Genomic DNA, 15,831 nt, shown 5'->3' on the forward strand with positions numbered 1-15,831 from the left:
GAAACCCTACAAATACATAATTAAAAATACTAAAAATACAAAAATTAGCCAGGTATGGTGGTACACGCCTGTAATCTCAGTTACTCAGGAGGCTGAGGCAGGAGAATCACTTGAACTCAGGAGGCAGAGGTTGCTGTAAGCCTAGATTGAGCTGGTGCACTCCATCCTAGGCGACAGAGTAAGACTGTCTCTTAAAAAAAAAGAAAGAAAATAATGTTTGAAACCAACTCAAAGGGTTAAAATTTTTTTGGTAAAAAAGAAAGAAAATTATGTCTGAAATGTTTGGATTATTAAGCAGATAGACATGGGGCTTTGGTTAGTATATAGCTGATTTCATAACTGCACTAATTTTTTTTTTACTTTTTTTTTGATACCGAGATGGGGTTTCACCATGTTGGCCACACTGGTCTTGAACTCCTGACTGCCAGTAATCCACCCGCCTCGGCCTCCCAAAGTGCTGAGATTACAGGCTTGAGCCACTGCGCCCCGGCCAACTGCACTGAGTTTTAAAGTGTTTGGGAGGTATCTTTGGTGCTTGTTAGGTGAAAATAAAGTGACTATAAAACAATTTTTTTGTTTTTTTGAAACAGAATCTTGCTTGGCCTCCCAGAGTGCTGGGATTACAGGCATGAGCCTGGCCTAAAATAGTTTTTTGAAAGGTAATTTATATTCAAGTCCTTATTCTTTCAATTACTTATAAATTAAATGGCTTATGGATTGACTGTTTTCTTTTTTTTTGAGACGGAGTTTTGCTTCTGCTACCCAGGCTGGAGTGCAATGGCACGATCTCGGCTCACCGCAACCTCCGCCTCCTGGGTTCAGGCAATTCTCCTGCCTCAGCCTCCTGAGTAGCTGGGATTACAAGCATGCGCCACTATGCCCAGCTAATTTTTTGTATTTTTAGTAGAGACGGGGTTTCACCATGTTGACCAGGATGGTCTCAATCTCTTGACCTCGTGATCCACCCGCCTTGGCCTCCCAAAGTGCTGGGATTACAGGTTTGAGCCACTGCGCCCAGCCCTGTTTTCTTTTTTCTTTTTTTTTTTTTTGACGGAGTCTTGCTCTGTCGCCCAGGCTAGAGTGCAGTGGCACAATCTCTGCTCACTGCAACCTCCGCCTGCCTGGTTGAAGCAATTCTCCTGCCTCAGCCTCCTGAGTAGCTGGGACTACAGGTGGGTACCACCATGACCAGGCTGGTCTCAAACTCCTGACCTTATGATCCACTCATCTTGGCCTCCCAAAGTGCTGATATTACAGGTGTGAGCCACCGTACCCAACCTGATTGACTGTTTTCTTTTGCTTTGTTTTATTTATTTTTTGGATATGAGGTCTTTATTCTTTCCTCTAGAAGTTTTTTTAAAAAGTAATGCTTTTCATAAGATTTTGTTTGTCTATTTCCTTTAAATGAGTATAGTCAGCTGCATTTTCTTTTTCGTGGAGGTTCTAAGTATTCCATTTAGCTGATGACTGGCATGCTTACTGAAAGACTTTTGGGCACTGGCAGGATATGGCACCCCAAAATATGCCAGTTTGGCATAAGGATTATTTTGAGCTGAAGGCAATTGAGAAGAAACAGATAAAGGAACTCTGCCCTTCCTCAAGTTTTTTTTGAGATGGAGTCTCACTCTTGTCACCCAGGCTGGAATGCAGTGGTGCAATCTTGAAATATGTACAAAACCAAACTTTTTTTTTTTCTGAGACAGAGTCTTGCTCTGTCACCAAGGCTAGAGTGCAGTGGCTCAATCTCATCTCACTGCAACCTCTATCTCCAGGGCTCAAGCAATTCTCCTGCCTCAGCCTCCCGAGTAGCTGGGATTACAGGCACGCGCCACCATGCCAGGCTAATTTTTGTATTTTTAGTAGAGATAGAGGTTCACCATGTTGGCCAGGCTGGTCTTGAACTCCTGACCTAGTGATCCACCTAACTTGGCCTCCTAAAGTAGTGGAATTACAGGCATGAGCCCCCCACGCCCAGCCTCAAACTGTTTAATTTTTTTCAAACATTCAATCTAAGGATGATTTTAAATAATTGTTGCTAGTTAAATATCAAATTATACTATAGCATTCAACAGAAACAATGCTTCATTTGAACATTTTTCCTAACTTTTTTTTTTAAGAGACTGAGTTTTATTCTGTTACCCAGGTTGGAGTCCAGTGGCACAATCACAGCTTACTGTAGCCTTGACCTCCCAGGCTCAAGCAATCCTCTTACCTTAACCTCCTAGGTAGCTAAGACTCTACCATACCTAATTTTTGTATTTTTTGCAGATAATGGGATTTTGCCATGTTGCCCAGGCTGCCATTAACTTAATTTGTAGTCCAAAGGAAAAAAACAAGAAATAGAAACTTAATTATGTTACTTCTGTTCAATGAAGCCAGTGACTAGAAATGTGAAAAGGCGTCCTGGCGCAGTGGCTCATGCCTGTAATCCCAGCACTTTGGGAGGCGGAGGTGAGCAGATCACCTGAGGTTAGGAGTTTGAGACCAGCCTGGCCAACATGGTGAAACCTGTCTCTACTAAAAATACAAAAAATTATCCGGGCATGGTGGTGGGTGCCTGTAATCCCAGCTACTCTGGAGGCTGAAGCAGGAGAATTGCTTGAACCTGGGAGGCAGAGGTTGCAGTGAGCCAGGGTCGTGTCATTGCACTCCAGCCTGGGCAACAAGAGCTAAACTCCACCTCAAAAAAAAAAAGGAAAGAAAAATATGAAAAGGCAGGCATTAAAACACTAGTTGTATTTGTTTATAAATAATTTTACATACCCTGATATATAAGGAAATAGTGGAAAATATGAAAATAAAAGATCAGGCTGTGTGTGGTGGCTCATGCCTATAATTTCAGCACTTTGGGAGGCTGAGGCAGGCGGATCACTTGAGGTCAGGAGTTCGAGACCAGCCTGGCCAACATGTTGAAACCCCATTTCTACTGAAAATAGGAAAATTAGCTGGGCATGATGGTGAGCACCTGTAATCCCAACTACTCGAGAGGCTGAGGCAGGAGAATCGCTTGAGCCCAGAGGCTCTAGAGGTTACAGTATGTGGAGATCGTGCCGCTGCACTCCAGCCTGGGTGACAGAGTGAGACTTTATCTCAAAAAAAAAAAAAAAAAAAAAAAATCAAATGGCTGGGCACAGTGTTTTATGCCTGTAATCCCAGTGCTTTGGAAGACTGTGGCAAGAGGATCCCTTGAGCCTAGGAGTTGGAGATTGCAGTGAGCTATGATTTCCATGGTGCTGCAGCCTGGGCATCAGAGTGAGACCTCACCTCTAAAAAATTAAGAGAGATCAGGAATTATGAACTGATAGTTTATAGTAATTTTTGCTACAGTTTGTCATCTTTCAGTTAAATAATTTTGTTATCTAAAGGAAAACATTTTGTTATTAAAAAGTATTGTTTTCGGCCAGGCACGATGGCTCACGCCTGTAATCCCAGCACTTTGGGAGGCTGAGGCGGGTGGATCACAAGGTCAAGAGATCGAGACCGTCCTGGTCAACATGGTGAAACCCCGTCTCTACTAAAAATACAAAAAATTAGCTGGGCATGGTGGCGCGTGCCTGTAGTCCCGGCTACTCGGGAGGCTGAGGCAGGAGAATTGCCGAGGCGGAGGTTGCTGTGAGCCATGATCGCGCCATTGCACTCCAGCCTGGGTAACAAGAGCGAACCTCCGTCTCAAAAAAAAAAAAAAAAAAAAGTATTGTTTTCCTACTTAATTGCCAGCACATCCAAATAGGTAAAACTAATTAAGATCGTTTTATTGTTTCAGAACATCAAAAAGCTTTGGAGGATTTCACTCTTGAAAATATTCTTTCCCATATTTATTATTTTCGCTGTCGTGACTACACAGAGTTACTGGCACAAGTTTATCTTCTTCCAGATTTCCTTTCAGAACACTCACAGGTATGAGTCAGACTACTCAAATGTAACTAGCCAAGTATTTTTTGAGGTATCTGATAAGCATGAAAAAATAACCAACCAGTGCACTAGCATAAAATCAAACTCAAAGCCAATTGAGAAAATGTCTTCCTTCCTTGACCTACAATTTATGTTTGTTTTGTGCGTATGTATGTAGTGTATGCCCAGAGTAAGAAACTGAAATAATATAGAAAGAAATTTCATTTCCAGTAATAGTGGGATAGCTATATTATACCTAGAAAGTATAGTATATCATACCTAGAAAGGTATGAAATGAAAAATAAAAACTTCCTTCTGCTACTGTTTCCTAGTGCCTCCTGCCAAAGTTGATCACTATTGGCCAGGTACAGTGGCTCATAGTTGTAATTCCAGCACTTTGGGAGGCCAAGGTGGGAGGATTACTTGAGCCCAGTAGTTCCAGACCACTGGGCAACATAGTAAGACCATTGTCTCAGGCTGGGCACAGTGGCTCACGCCTATAATCCTAGTACTTTGAGAGGCCGAGGCGGGTGGATCACGAGGTCAAGAGATTGAGACCATCCTGGTCAACATGGTGAAACCCGTCTCTACTAAAAATACAAAAATTAGCTGTGTATGGTGGTGTATGCCTGTAGTCCCAGTTACTTGGGAGGCTGAGACAGGAGAATTGCTTGAACCCAGGAGATGGAGGTTTCGGTGAGCCGAGATCATGCCATTGAACTCCAGCCTGGGTGACAAGAGCAAAACTCCATCTCAAAATTTAAAAAAAGACATTGTCTCTACAAAAAAAAAAAAAAGCCATGTGTGGTGTAGCTGTGGCTGTAGTCTCAGCTACTAAAAGCCAGGGTGGAGCAGGGCTGAGTTGGGAGGATTGCTTGAGCCCAGCAGTTGAATGCTACATTGAGCTACCATGCTGTCATACATGGCCTTTTTTTTTGGTAGAAATGGAGTCACTTCCTGGGGTCAAGCAATTTCTCGCCTCAGGCTTCCAAAGTACTGGGATTACAGGTATGAGTCACTGTGCCTGGCCCTTTAATTTTGATAAACATTATCAGTGACAGAGATTCTTGAGGGAACTTGGCCCCATCCAATCTTTGGCCTGCCCAGCCCAGTCTTAGCAAAGAATCCTGCTGTCAATTCAGAGAGAATTTCTCACATTTGATAGTCTGATCACCTTTGCTATCTGATCACATTCCTCATTTCCTACCTTTGATGTTCAAATCCTTGGCCTTTATTTATTGATTTTTATTTTTATTTTTTAAAAATGGGGTTTCACCATGTTGGTCAGGCTGGTCTTGAACTCCCGACCTCAGGTGATCACTTGGCCTCCAAAGTGCTTAGATTACAGGTGTGAGCCATCACGCCCTGCCTTTTTTTTTTTTTTTTTTAATTTTTAGTATTTTGATTTGACGGAGTCTTGCTCTGTTTCCCAGGCTGGAGTGCAGTGGCGGGATCTTGGCTCACTGCAACCTCTGGTTCTCGTGTTCAGGTGATTCTCCTGACTCGGCCTCTCAAATAGCTGGGACTACAGGCATGCGCCACTGTGCCTGGCTAATTTTTTCTTTTTGTATTTTTAGTAGAGACAGGGTTTTTGCATGTTGGCTAGGCTGGTCACCCGGCCGGCCTGCCTTTAATAAGAATCCTGTTAGGTCAGGTTAGTAAGAATTTCCTTACCCATGATGTCCACTGTTAGAAATTGTCTATCCACTGACTCCTTCACCAGCACTTTTTTTTTTTTTCCTTGAGATGGAGTCTCAGTCTGTCACCAGGCTGGAGTGCAGTGGCACAATCCCAGCTCACTACAGCCTCCACCACGACACCCAGCTAATTTCTTTTGTGTTTGTTTTTAGTAGAGACAGGTTTCACCCTGTTGGCCAGAATGGTCTTGATCTCTTGACCTCATGATCCGCCTCCCTTTGCCTCCCAAAGAGTTGGGATTACAGGCGTGAGCCACCATGCCCGGCCTTACCTTGCTCTTGGCTGTGAATCCCCACTTGTCCTTGTATTCTGATTTGAACCCAGTCTCTCACCTATTGTGATACCTCTTTTGGAATAGCCTTGAATAAAGTCTCCTTACTGTTTTAAGAAGTATTAGAGTAATTTTTTTAACACAAATTGCCCTTCAGAAAGTGCATCAATTTCTACTCTTATTAGCAATATATTAGAATGCCTGTTATCCATCATCCTAATCTTACGAATATTTTTGCCGGGATTCTGCATAGAAAATGCCCTCTTTGTTCACTTCAACCTCCAACTCCCAGGTTCAAGTGATTCTCCCACCTCAGCCTCCCAAGCAGCTGGGATTACAGGCGCCTGTCACCACCCCGGCTAATTTTTTGTGTTTTTAGTAGAAACAAGCTTTCACCATGTTGACCAGGCTGGTCTTGAACTCCTGACCTCAGATGATCTGCCTGCCTTGGCCTCCCAAAGTGCTGAGTTAACGGGTGCGAGCTACCATGCCCAGCCTCAGATCTAAGTCTTTAATTCATTTTTTTTGGTTTTCATATATGGCAAGAGATAGGGGTCTAGTTTTCTTCTGCATATGGATATCCAGTTTTCCCAGCACCATTTATTAAAGAGACTGCCCTTTTCTAATGTATGTTCTTGGCACCTTTATTGAAATTGAGTTTACTATAGGCATATGAATTTGTTTCTGGGTTCTGGGTTCTGTTGCATTAGTCTATGTGTATATTTTTATGCCAGCACCATGCTGTTTTCATTACTGCAACTCTGTAGTATAATTTGAAGTCAAGTAATGTGATTTCTCCAGTTTTGTTCTTTTTGCTCAGGATAGCTTTGGCTATTCTGGGTCTTCTATGTATGTTGATTTTTGTATCCTGTAACTTCACTGAATTTCTTTATCAGTTCCAATAGTTTTTTGGTGGAGTCTTTAGGTTTTTCCAAATATAAGATCATATCATCTGCAAACAAGGATAATTTGACTTCTTCCTTTCCAATGTGGACATCCTTTATTTTTTCCTCATTCCTGATTGCTCTTGCTAGGACTTCCAGTACTATGTTGAATAACAGTGGTTAAAATGAGCATCTTTGTGGTGTTCTAGATTTTAGTTCAGTTTTTCCTCATTCAGTATAGTATTAGCTGTGGGTCTGTTGCATATGGCTTTTATAGTGTTGAGGATGTTCCTTACTATACCCAGCTTTATGAGGGTTTTTATTATGAAATAATTTTGAATTTTATCAAATGCTTTCTTTAGCATCAGTTGAAAATATGTGGGTTTTTTATGTTTTTGTTTTTGTTTTGAAAAATGGAGTTGAGGTTTCACCATATTGGTCAGGCTGGTCTTGAACTCCTGACCTCAGGTGATCCACCGCCTAGGCCTCCCAAAGTGCTGGGATTACAGGCATGAGCCACCACACCCGGCCTCAAAATATGTGGTTTTTGTCCTTCATTCTGTTGCTATGCTGTATTACATTGATTGATTTGCATATGTTGAACCGTCTTTGCATCCCTGGGATAAATAAATCCCACTTGGTCATGGTGAATGATCTTTTAATGTATTGTTGGATTCAGGTTGCTAGTAATTTTGTTGAGGATTTTTGCCTTAATGTTCATCAAGGATATTAGCCTATGGTTTTCTTTTTTTTTTTTTTTTAATGTGTCTTTGTTTGGTTTTGGTATCAGGATAATACTGGCCTTGTAGAGTGAGTTTGGAGGTTTTTCATTTTTCTATATTTTTCAGAATAGTTTGAGCAGGATTGGTGTTCTTTAATTGTTTGTTAGGCCAGGCACAGTGGCACATGCCCATAATCCCAGCACTTTGGGAGGCTGAGGCAGGCGGATTACAAGGTCAGGAGTTCGAGACCAGCCTGGCCAACACAGTGAAATTCTGTCTCTACTAAAAATACAAAAATTAGCTGGGTGTGGTGGTGGGCACCTGTAATCCCAGCTACTTGAGAGGCTGAGGCAGGAGAATCGCTTGAAACTGGAAGGTGGAGGTTGCAGTGAGCCAAGATTGCACCACTGCACTCCAGCCTGGGCAACAAGAGCAAAACTCTGTCTGAATGAATGAATGAATGAATGAATAAATAGATAAATGTTTGCTAAATAAAATTCAGCAGCAAAGCCGTGGGGTCTTGGGCTTTTCTTTGTGGGGAGATGTTATTTCAGCTTCTGTTTTATTACTTGTTATTGGTCTGTTCAGGTTTTGAATCTCTTCATAGTTAATCTTCGTAGGTTGCGTGTGTCTAGAAGTTTGTCTGTTTCTTCCAATTTATTGGCATGTAGTTGCTCATAGTAGCCTCCAATGATCTTTTGAATTTCTGTGGTATTGGTTGTAATGTCTCCGTTTTCATCTCTGATTTTATTTATTTATATCTTAGTCTGCCTAAAGGTTTGTTGATTTTCTTTTCAAAAAACTTTTTGTTTTGTTAATCTTTTGTACTGTTTTCCTTGTTTTAATTCCATTTATTTCTACTCTGATCTTTTTTTTTTTTTTTGAGACCGAGTCTTGCTCTGTGCCTAGGCTGGATTACAGTAGCATGATCCCAGCTCATTGCAACATCCGCCTCTTGAGTTCAAGCAATTCTCCTGCCTCAGCCTCCTGTATAGCTGGGATTACAGGTGCCCACCACCACTCCCAGCTAATTTTTGTATTTTTAGTACAGATGGGGTTTTACCATCTTGGCCAGGCTGATCTTGAACTCCTGACCTCAAGTGATCTGCCTGCCTCAGCCTCCCAAAGTGCTGAGATTACAGGCATGAGCCACCAATCCTGGCCTTCTGATCTTTATTATTTCTTTTATTTTACTAATTTTAGGTTTGGTTTGCCTTTGCTTTTCTAGTTCTTTAAGGTGCATCATTAGGTTACTTGCTGTTTTTCTACTTTTTTTTTTTTTTGAGACAGACTCTCTCTGTTGCCCAGGCTGGAGTGCAGTAGCACAATTTTGACTCACTGCAACCTCTGCCTCCTGGGTTCAAGCAATTCTCCTGCCTCAGCCTCCCTAGAAGCTAGGACTACAGGCATGCACCACCCTGCCTGGCTAATTTTTTGTATTTTTAGTAGAGACAGGGTTTCACCATGTTGGCCACGCTGGTCTTGAACTCCTGACCTCAGGTGATCCGCTCACCTCTGCCTTCCAAAAATGTTGGGATTACAGGCATAAACCACCACGTCTGGCCCAGTTTTTCTACTTGTTTGATGTAGATGCCTATAGCTATAAACTTTCCTCTTAGTACTGCTTTTGTAGTATCCCATAGGTTTTTGTATGTTGTGTTTCCATTATTTTTTTTCAAGAAAATTTTGAATTTCTTAATTTCTTCAGTGACCCCACTGGTCATTCAGGAACATATTGTTTAATTTTCATGTTTTCGTTTAGTTTCCAAAATTCCACTTGTTACTGATTTCTAGGTTCATTGCATTGTGGTCAGAAAATACTTGATATTATTTCAACTTTTTTGAAATTTTTAAAGATACTCCTGATGGGTTGTATGCGTCTTAGGAATTTATCTATTTCTTCTAGGTTTTCCAATGCATTGGTGTATCATTGCTCATAGTGGCTTCTGATGAACCTTGAATTTCTCTGGTATTGGTGGCAATTTTTCCTTTTTCATTCTCTGATTTTGTGTCTTCTCACTTTTTTTGGCCTATCATATGGATCATATGGTCTATTTATTTATTTATTTATTTTGAGATGGAGTTTTGTTCTTGTTACCCAGGCTGGAGTGCGATGGCACGATCTCGGCTCACCGCAACCTCCACCTCCTGGGTTCAAGCAATTCTCCTGCTTCAGCCTCCTGAGTAGCTGGGACTACAGGCGTGCACCACCATGCCCAGCTATTTTTTGTATTTTTAGTAGAGATGGGGTTTCACCTTGTTGACCAGGATGGTCTCGAGCTCTTGACCTCGTGATCCACCCTCCTCGGCCTCCCAAAGTGCTAGGATTATAGGCATGAGCCGCCATGCCCGGCCCTATTTATTTATTTATTGAGATGGAGTCTCACTCTGTCGCCAGGCTGGAGTGCAGTGGCACGATCTTGGCTCACTGCAACCTCCACCTCCCGGGTTCAAGTGATTCTCCTGCCTCAGCCTCCTGAGTAGCTAGGACTACAGGCACATACCACCACGCCCAGGTAGTATTTGTATTTTTAGTAGAGATAGGGTTTCTGTCTTGAAATCTATTTTGTCTGATAAAAGTATCACTATTCCTCTTGTTTGGTTTCCATTTGCATGGAATATTTTTTTTCCCCATCTTTTTATTTTCAGTCTGTGTGTGTCTTTATAAGTGAAGTGTGTTAGTGTGTTTCAGGCAACAGGCTGTTGAGTTTGTTTGTTTGTTTTTTTTAATCAGCCACCCTATGTCTTTTGATTGGAGAGTTTAGTCCATTTACATTTAGTGTTATTATTGATAAGTCAGGACTTACTCCTGCCATTTTGTTATTTGTTTTCTGGTCTTCTTTTCCTTCCTTTCTTTCTTTCTTTTAGTGAAGGTGGTTTTCTGTGGTGGTATGTTTTAATTTTTTTTTTTTTAATTTTTTTGTGTATCTGTTGTATATTTTTTTATTTGAGATTACCCTAAGGCTTGCAAATAATGTCTTATAACTCATTATTTTAAATTGATGACAATTTAACATTGGTTGTGTAAATAAATAAGCAAAGAGAAAACGAATAAAAACTCTCTAACTTTGCCCCCGCCTTTTTAACTTTTTGTTGTTTCTGTTTTGTTTTTAACTTTTAAGTTCAGGAGTACTGTACAGGTTTGTTATATAGGTAAACTCATGTCATAGGGCTTTGTTGTACAGACCATTTCATCTGGTATTTGGTCTAGCACCTGTCAGTTATTTTTTCTGATCCTTCCCCTCCTCCCATCCTCCACCCTCCAGTAGACACCATTGTCTATTGTTTCCCTCCATGTGACCATGTGTTCTCATCATTTAGCTGCTTCTTAAAAGTAAGAACATACAGTATTTGGTTTTCTGTTCCTGCATTAGTTTGCTAAGGATAATGGTCTCTGGCTCCTTTTTCATTGTTTCTGTGTATATACTGTACTGTCTATGTCTTGGAAACTTATTGTTTTCAATAGGTCCATCTTTCAGTCTTTCTACTTAAGATATTAGTAGTTTGCACACCATGATTAAATTGTAGGGTTTTGTTTGTTTTTGCTTGAGATGGAGTCTCCGATCTGTTGCCCGGGCTGGAGTGCAAGGGCACAATATCAGCTCACTGCAACCTCCGCCTCCCGGGTTTAAGTGATTCTCCTGCTTCAGCCTCCTGAGTAGCTGGGATTACAGGCACCTACCACCATATTTGGCTAATTTTTCTATTTTTAGTAGAGATGGGGTTTTACCATGTTGGCCAGGCTGGTTTCAAACTCCTGACCTCAGGCAGTTCCTCTCTCAGCCACCTGAAGTGCTGGGATTATAGGCATGAGCCACTGCACTGGCCTAATTATATTGTTATACTATTCTGTGTACTTAACTATTACCAGTTAGTTTTGTACTTTCAGATGGTTTCTTATTGCTCATTAACATCCTTTTCTTTTAGGTTGAAGAACTCTCTAGCATTTCTTGTAGGATAGGTCTGGTGTTGATGAAATCTCTTAGGATTTGTTTTTCTGGGAAAGTCTTTATCCTTCATGTTTGAAGGATATTTTTGCCGGATATACTATTCTAGGGTAAAAGTTTTTTCCTTGAGCACTTTAAATATGTCATGCCGTTCTCTCCTGGCCTCTGAGGTTTCCACTGAAAAGTCTGCTTCCAGACATATTGGCACTGCTTTGTAAGTTATTTGTTTCTTTTCTCTTGCTCCTTTTCAGATTTTTTTTTTCTTTATCCTTGACCTTTGGGGGTTTAATTAATAAATATCTTGAGGTGGTCTTATTTGGGTTAAATCTGCTTGGTCTTCTATAACCTTCTTGTACTTGAACATTGATATCTTTCTCTAGGTTTGGGAAGTTCTCATATTTATCCCTTTGAATAAACTTTCTACCCCTATCTCTTTCTCTGCCTCCTCATTAAGGCCAGTAACTCCTAGATTTTCCCTTTTATATATACATAGAGAGGGATGAGGGTCTCATTTTGTTGCCCTTTTATATATACATAGAGAGGGATGAGGGTCTCATTTTGTTGCCCTTTTATATATATAGAGAGAGATGGTGGTCTCCCAGGCTGGTCTTCAACTCTTGACCTCAAGCCATCCTCCCACCTTGGCCTCCCAGTGTTGAGATTACAGGTGTAAGCCACCACACCTGGCCAGATTTGCCCTTTGATGCCATTTTCTAGATCTTGTAGGCACGCTTCATTTTTTTTTTTTTTTTAGATAGAGTCTTGCTCTGTTGCCCCGGCTGGAGTGCAGTGGCATGATCTCAGCTCACTGCAGCCTCCCTCTCCTGGGTTCTAGTGATTCTCATGCCTCAGCCTCCCATGTACCAGCTAATTTTGTATTTTTAGTAGAGATGAGGTTTCCGTATGTCCCCCAGGTTGGTCTTGAACTCCTGGCCTCAAGCGATCCACTTACCTTGGCCTTCCAGAGTGCTGGGATTACAGGTGTGAGCCACCACATCCAGCTGCTTCATTCTTTTTCAATCTTTATGCTTTTGTTTCCTCTGACAGCATATTTTCCAAACAGCCTGTCTTCAGGTTCACTAATTCTTTCTTCTGCTTGATTAGTACTGCTGGTGAGAGACACTGGTTCGTTCTTCAGTATGTCAACTGCATTTTTAAACTCTACAACGTCTGCTTGATTCTTTTTTTGTTTTTGTTTGCTTGTTTTTTTGTAGAGACAGGCTCTCACTATGTTTCCCATGCTGGTCTCGAACTCCTGGGCTCAAGCACACATCCCACTTCAGTCTCCCAAAGTGTTGCTTGGGGTTAGGGGAGGGGTGACTCCAGGCCTTGGCTGCCCCAGCTGGTATCTCTTTAGGTCACATGGACATGAAGTCCAGTGGCTCTGAACCCAGTACAGAACCAGGACTTGCCCTGGGATTGCAGTCCTTGTGGCCTAGACTGCTTTTCAAGTTTATTTAGGACCCCAGCACACTTTAGTCTACAGTGGCAAGGTTTGTCAGAACTCATGTAGCGACTGCTGAGATGGGCAATTCCCCTCCGGCTAGGGCTGGTCTAAATGCTCCCTCCCTAAGTTCGACCTGAGTTCTGCCTGGTATTGCTTTCTGCTGCGACAGGGCAGCACTGAATTCCAATGCATAGTCCCACAATTACTGCATTCTCCCTCCATGAAGCATACCAATTTTCTCTCTGTGCCAGGCAGCCATTGCTGGGGTTGGGGGATGGACAGCGTTGGCAATTCAAGGCTGTCTTTCCTGCTCTCTTCAGTGCTTTTTGCAGGATACGAAATTGAAACCATGTACTATGATCACTCATCTGAAATTTGGTTCTTATGACGGTGCTTTTTTCGTGTGGATAGTTGTTCAATTTGGTGTTCCTGTGGGGAGGACAAGCTGTGGAGACTTCTATTCGTCCATCTTGCCCTACCTTCTTCCCTCTTTTTTTTTTTGTTCAAATAAAAAGTTTTTGGGCCAGTTGCAGTGACTCACCCTTGTAGTCCCAGCACTTTGGGAGGCTGAGGCAGGTGGATCACTTGAGCCCAGGAGTTTGAGACCAGTTTGGGTAACATGGCAAAACCCTGTCTCTACAAAATTAAAAAAATTAGCTGATGCGGTGATGTGCACCTGTAGTGCCAGCTACTGAGGTGGCTGAGATAGGAAGATCAGTTGAGCCCAGGGAGGTCAAGGCTGTAGGGAGCTGTGATTGCACCACTACACTCCAGCCTGGGCAACAGAGTGAGACCTTGTCTGAAAAAAAATTTTATTGAACAATTTTGAAAATTAAGATAAAATTCGTATTGCATAAAACTTACCATTTTAACCAAAATATATAGTTTAATAGCTTTTAGTAAATGTACAGTGTTAAGCAACCATCACTGTCTAATTCCAGAACTTTTTTTTTTTTTTTTTTTGAGATAGAGTCTTGCTCTGTTGCCTGGGCTGGAGTGCAGTGGCACGATCTCAGCTCACTGCAACTTCCACCCCCCAGGTTTAAGCACTTCTGTTTCAGCCTCCTGAATAGCTGGGATTACAGGCACCTGCCACCATGCCCAGCTAATTTTTTTGTTTTATTAGAGATGGGGTTTCACCTTTGTTGGTCAGGCTGGTTTCAAATTCCTGACCTCGGGCTATCCATCTGCCTCGGCCTCCCAAAGTTCTGGGATTACAGGTGTGAGCCACAGAACCCAGCCAATTCCAGAGACAGAGTTTCGCTGTTGTTACCCAGACTGGAGTGCAATGGCACGATCTCGGCTCACCGAAACCTCCGCCTCCTGGGTTCAAGCAATTCTCCTGCCTCAGCCTCCCGAGTAGCTGGGACTACAGGCGTACACCACCATGCCCAGCTAATTTTTGTATTTTTAGTAGAGACGGGGTTTCACCTTGTTGACCAGGATGGTCTTGATCTCTTGAACTTGTGATCCACCCGCCTCAGCCTCCCAAAGTGCTGGGATTATAGGCGTGAGCCACCACGCCCGGCCCCTCCAGAACATTTTTATCTCCTTGAAAAGAAATCTTGTCCTCATTAAGTAGTCACTCCCTGTTTCCCTTTCTTCTCAAACCCTAGCAGCCACTATTCTGCTTTCTGTCTCTGTGGTGTCATATATTTTATCATCTTTTGTGTTTCACTTCTCTCAATCAGCATGTTTTCAAGATTTATTCTTGTAGCATATATCAGTACTGCATTTCTTTTTATGGCTTAATAATGTTCCATTGTATGTAAACGGCACATTTTGTTTGTGACTGGCAGTGTAGTAGCTTTGTTTACACCAGCATCACCACAGACTCTGAGTAAATGCATTGTGCTTTGATGTTATGACAGCTATGATGCCACTAGACTGTAGGAATTTCTCTGCTCTGTCAGTAATTTTTTTTTTTCTCGAAAGCCAGTAGCCTCATAGAAGGCTTTGTTATAATCTTATGGGACCAGTGTTGTGAATATGGTCCATCATTGACTGAAATGGCTTATGCAGTGCATGGCTATGATTCCTTTTTTTGTGTGTGTATTCTTTATGTTTTTCCATGTATAAAATCCTATCATTTGTGAATAGTGATAGTTTTACTTTACAATTTGAATGCTCTTTCTTTTTCTTTTCTTTTTTTTTTTTTTTTTTTTTGCCTAATTGATCTGCTAGAACTTTTAGTATAATGTTGAATAGCAATGATGAAAACAGGCATACTTGTCTTGGTCCTGATGTTAGGGGAAAGCTTTCAGACAATCGCTATTAACTACTTAGATCTTCATTATGCACAGATTATGTAATTGTGAATTTGCCTTCTTGGTGAAATTTATTTGTGATGTCAAAATCAAAACTAATACTGCTTTCTTCTTCTTCTTTTCTTTTTCTTTTTTTTTTTTTTTCTTTCTTGAGACAAGATCTCTCTCTCTCAGTTGTCTAGGCTGAAGGGTTTTTGTTTTTCTTTCTTTCTTTTGACTCACAGTCTTGCTCTGTCACCCAGGCTGGAGTCAGTGGCATGATCTCGGCTCACTGCAACCTCCACCTCCCAGGTTCAAGTGATTCTTCTGCCTCAGCCTCCAGAGTAGCTGGGACTACAGGTGCCCACCACCACGCATGGCTAATTTTTTTTTAATTTTTAGTAGAGATGGGGTTTTGCCATATTGACCAGGCTGGTCTCAATTTCCTGTCTTCTGATCCACCCATCTCATCCTCCCAAAGTGCTGGGATTACAGACATGAGCCCGTAGGGGTTTTTTTAAGGAAACATAAAAGGAACCCTGAAGTTAAAATTTGTATATTTAATTGACAAATTTGTTGCTTTAACAAGACTTTTTCTTTAAGCGTTTTCACAAGTTTTACAAGGACTTTAAATGTGCTTTTTATAAATAAAGACTAGTGGAAGTTATAAGAAAATTGTAATAATTACTTTTTTAAAGTTGATAAATTATCAAAGCAGAGTGCAT

At 41.6% G+C, this 15,831-nt stretch overlaps 1 protein-coding gene across 1 annotated transcript in view; it reads left to right on the forward strand.

Annotated features, from left to right (window-relative positions):
* The window catches only part of LOC103793239 (DNA repair protein RAD51 homolog 3), a 41,166-nt gene that overhangs the window by 6,475 nt on the left and 18,860 nt on the right, over positions 1-15,831 (forward strand). The window contains exon 4 of the mRNA XM_054255583.2: positions 3,764-3,897. Coding sequence (XP_054111558.2) covers positions 3,764-3,897 — 134 coding nt within the window. The remainder of the gene's footprint in view (positions 1-3,763; positions 3,898-15,831) is intronic.

This window comes from Callithrix jacchus, chromosome 5 (genome assembly GCF_049354715.1).
Source record: "Callithrix jacchus isolate 240 chromosome 5, calJac240_pri, whole genome shotgun sequence".
Lineage (NCBI taxonomy): Eukaryota > Metazoa > Chordata > Mammalia > Primates > Cebidae > Callithrix > Callithrix jacchus.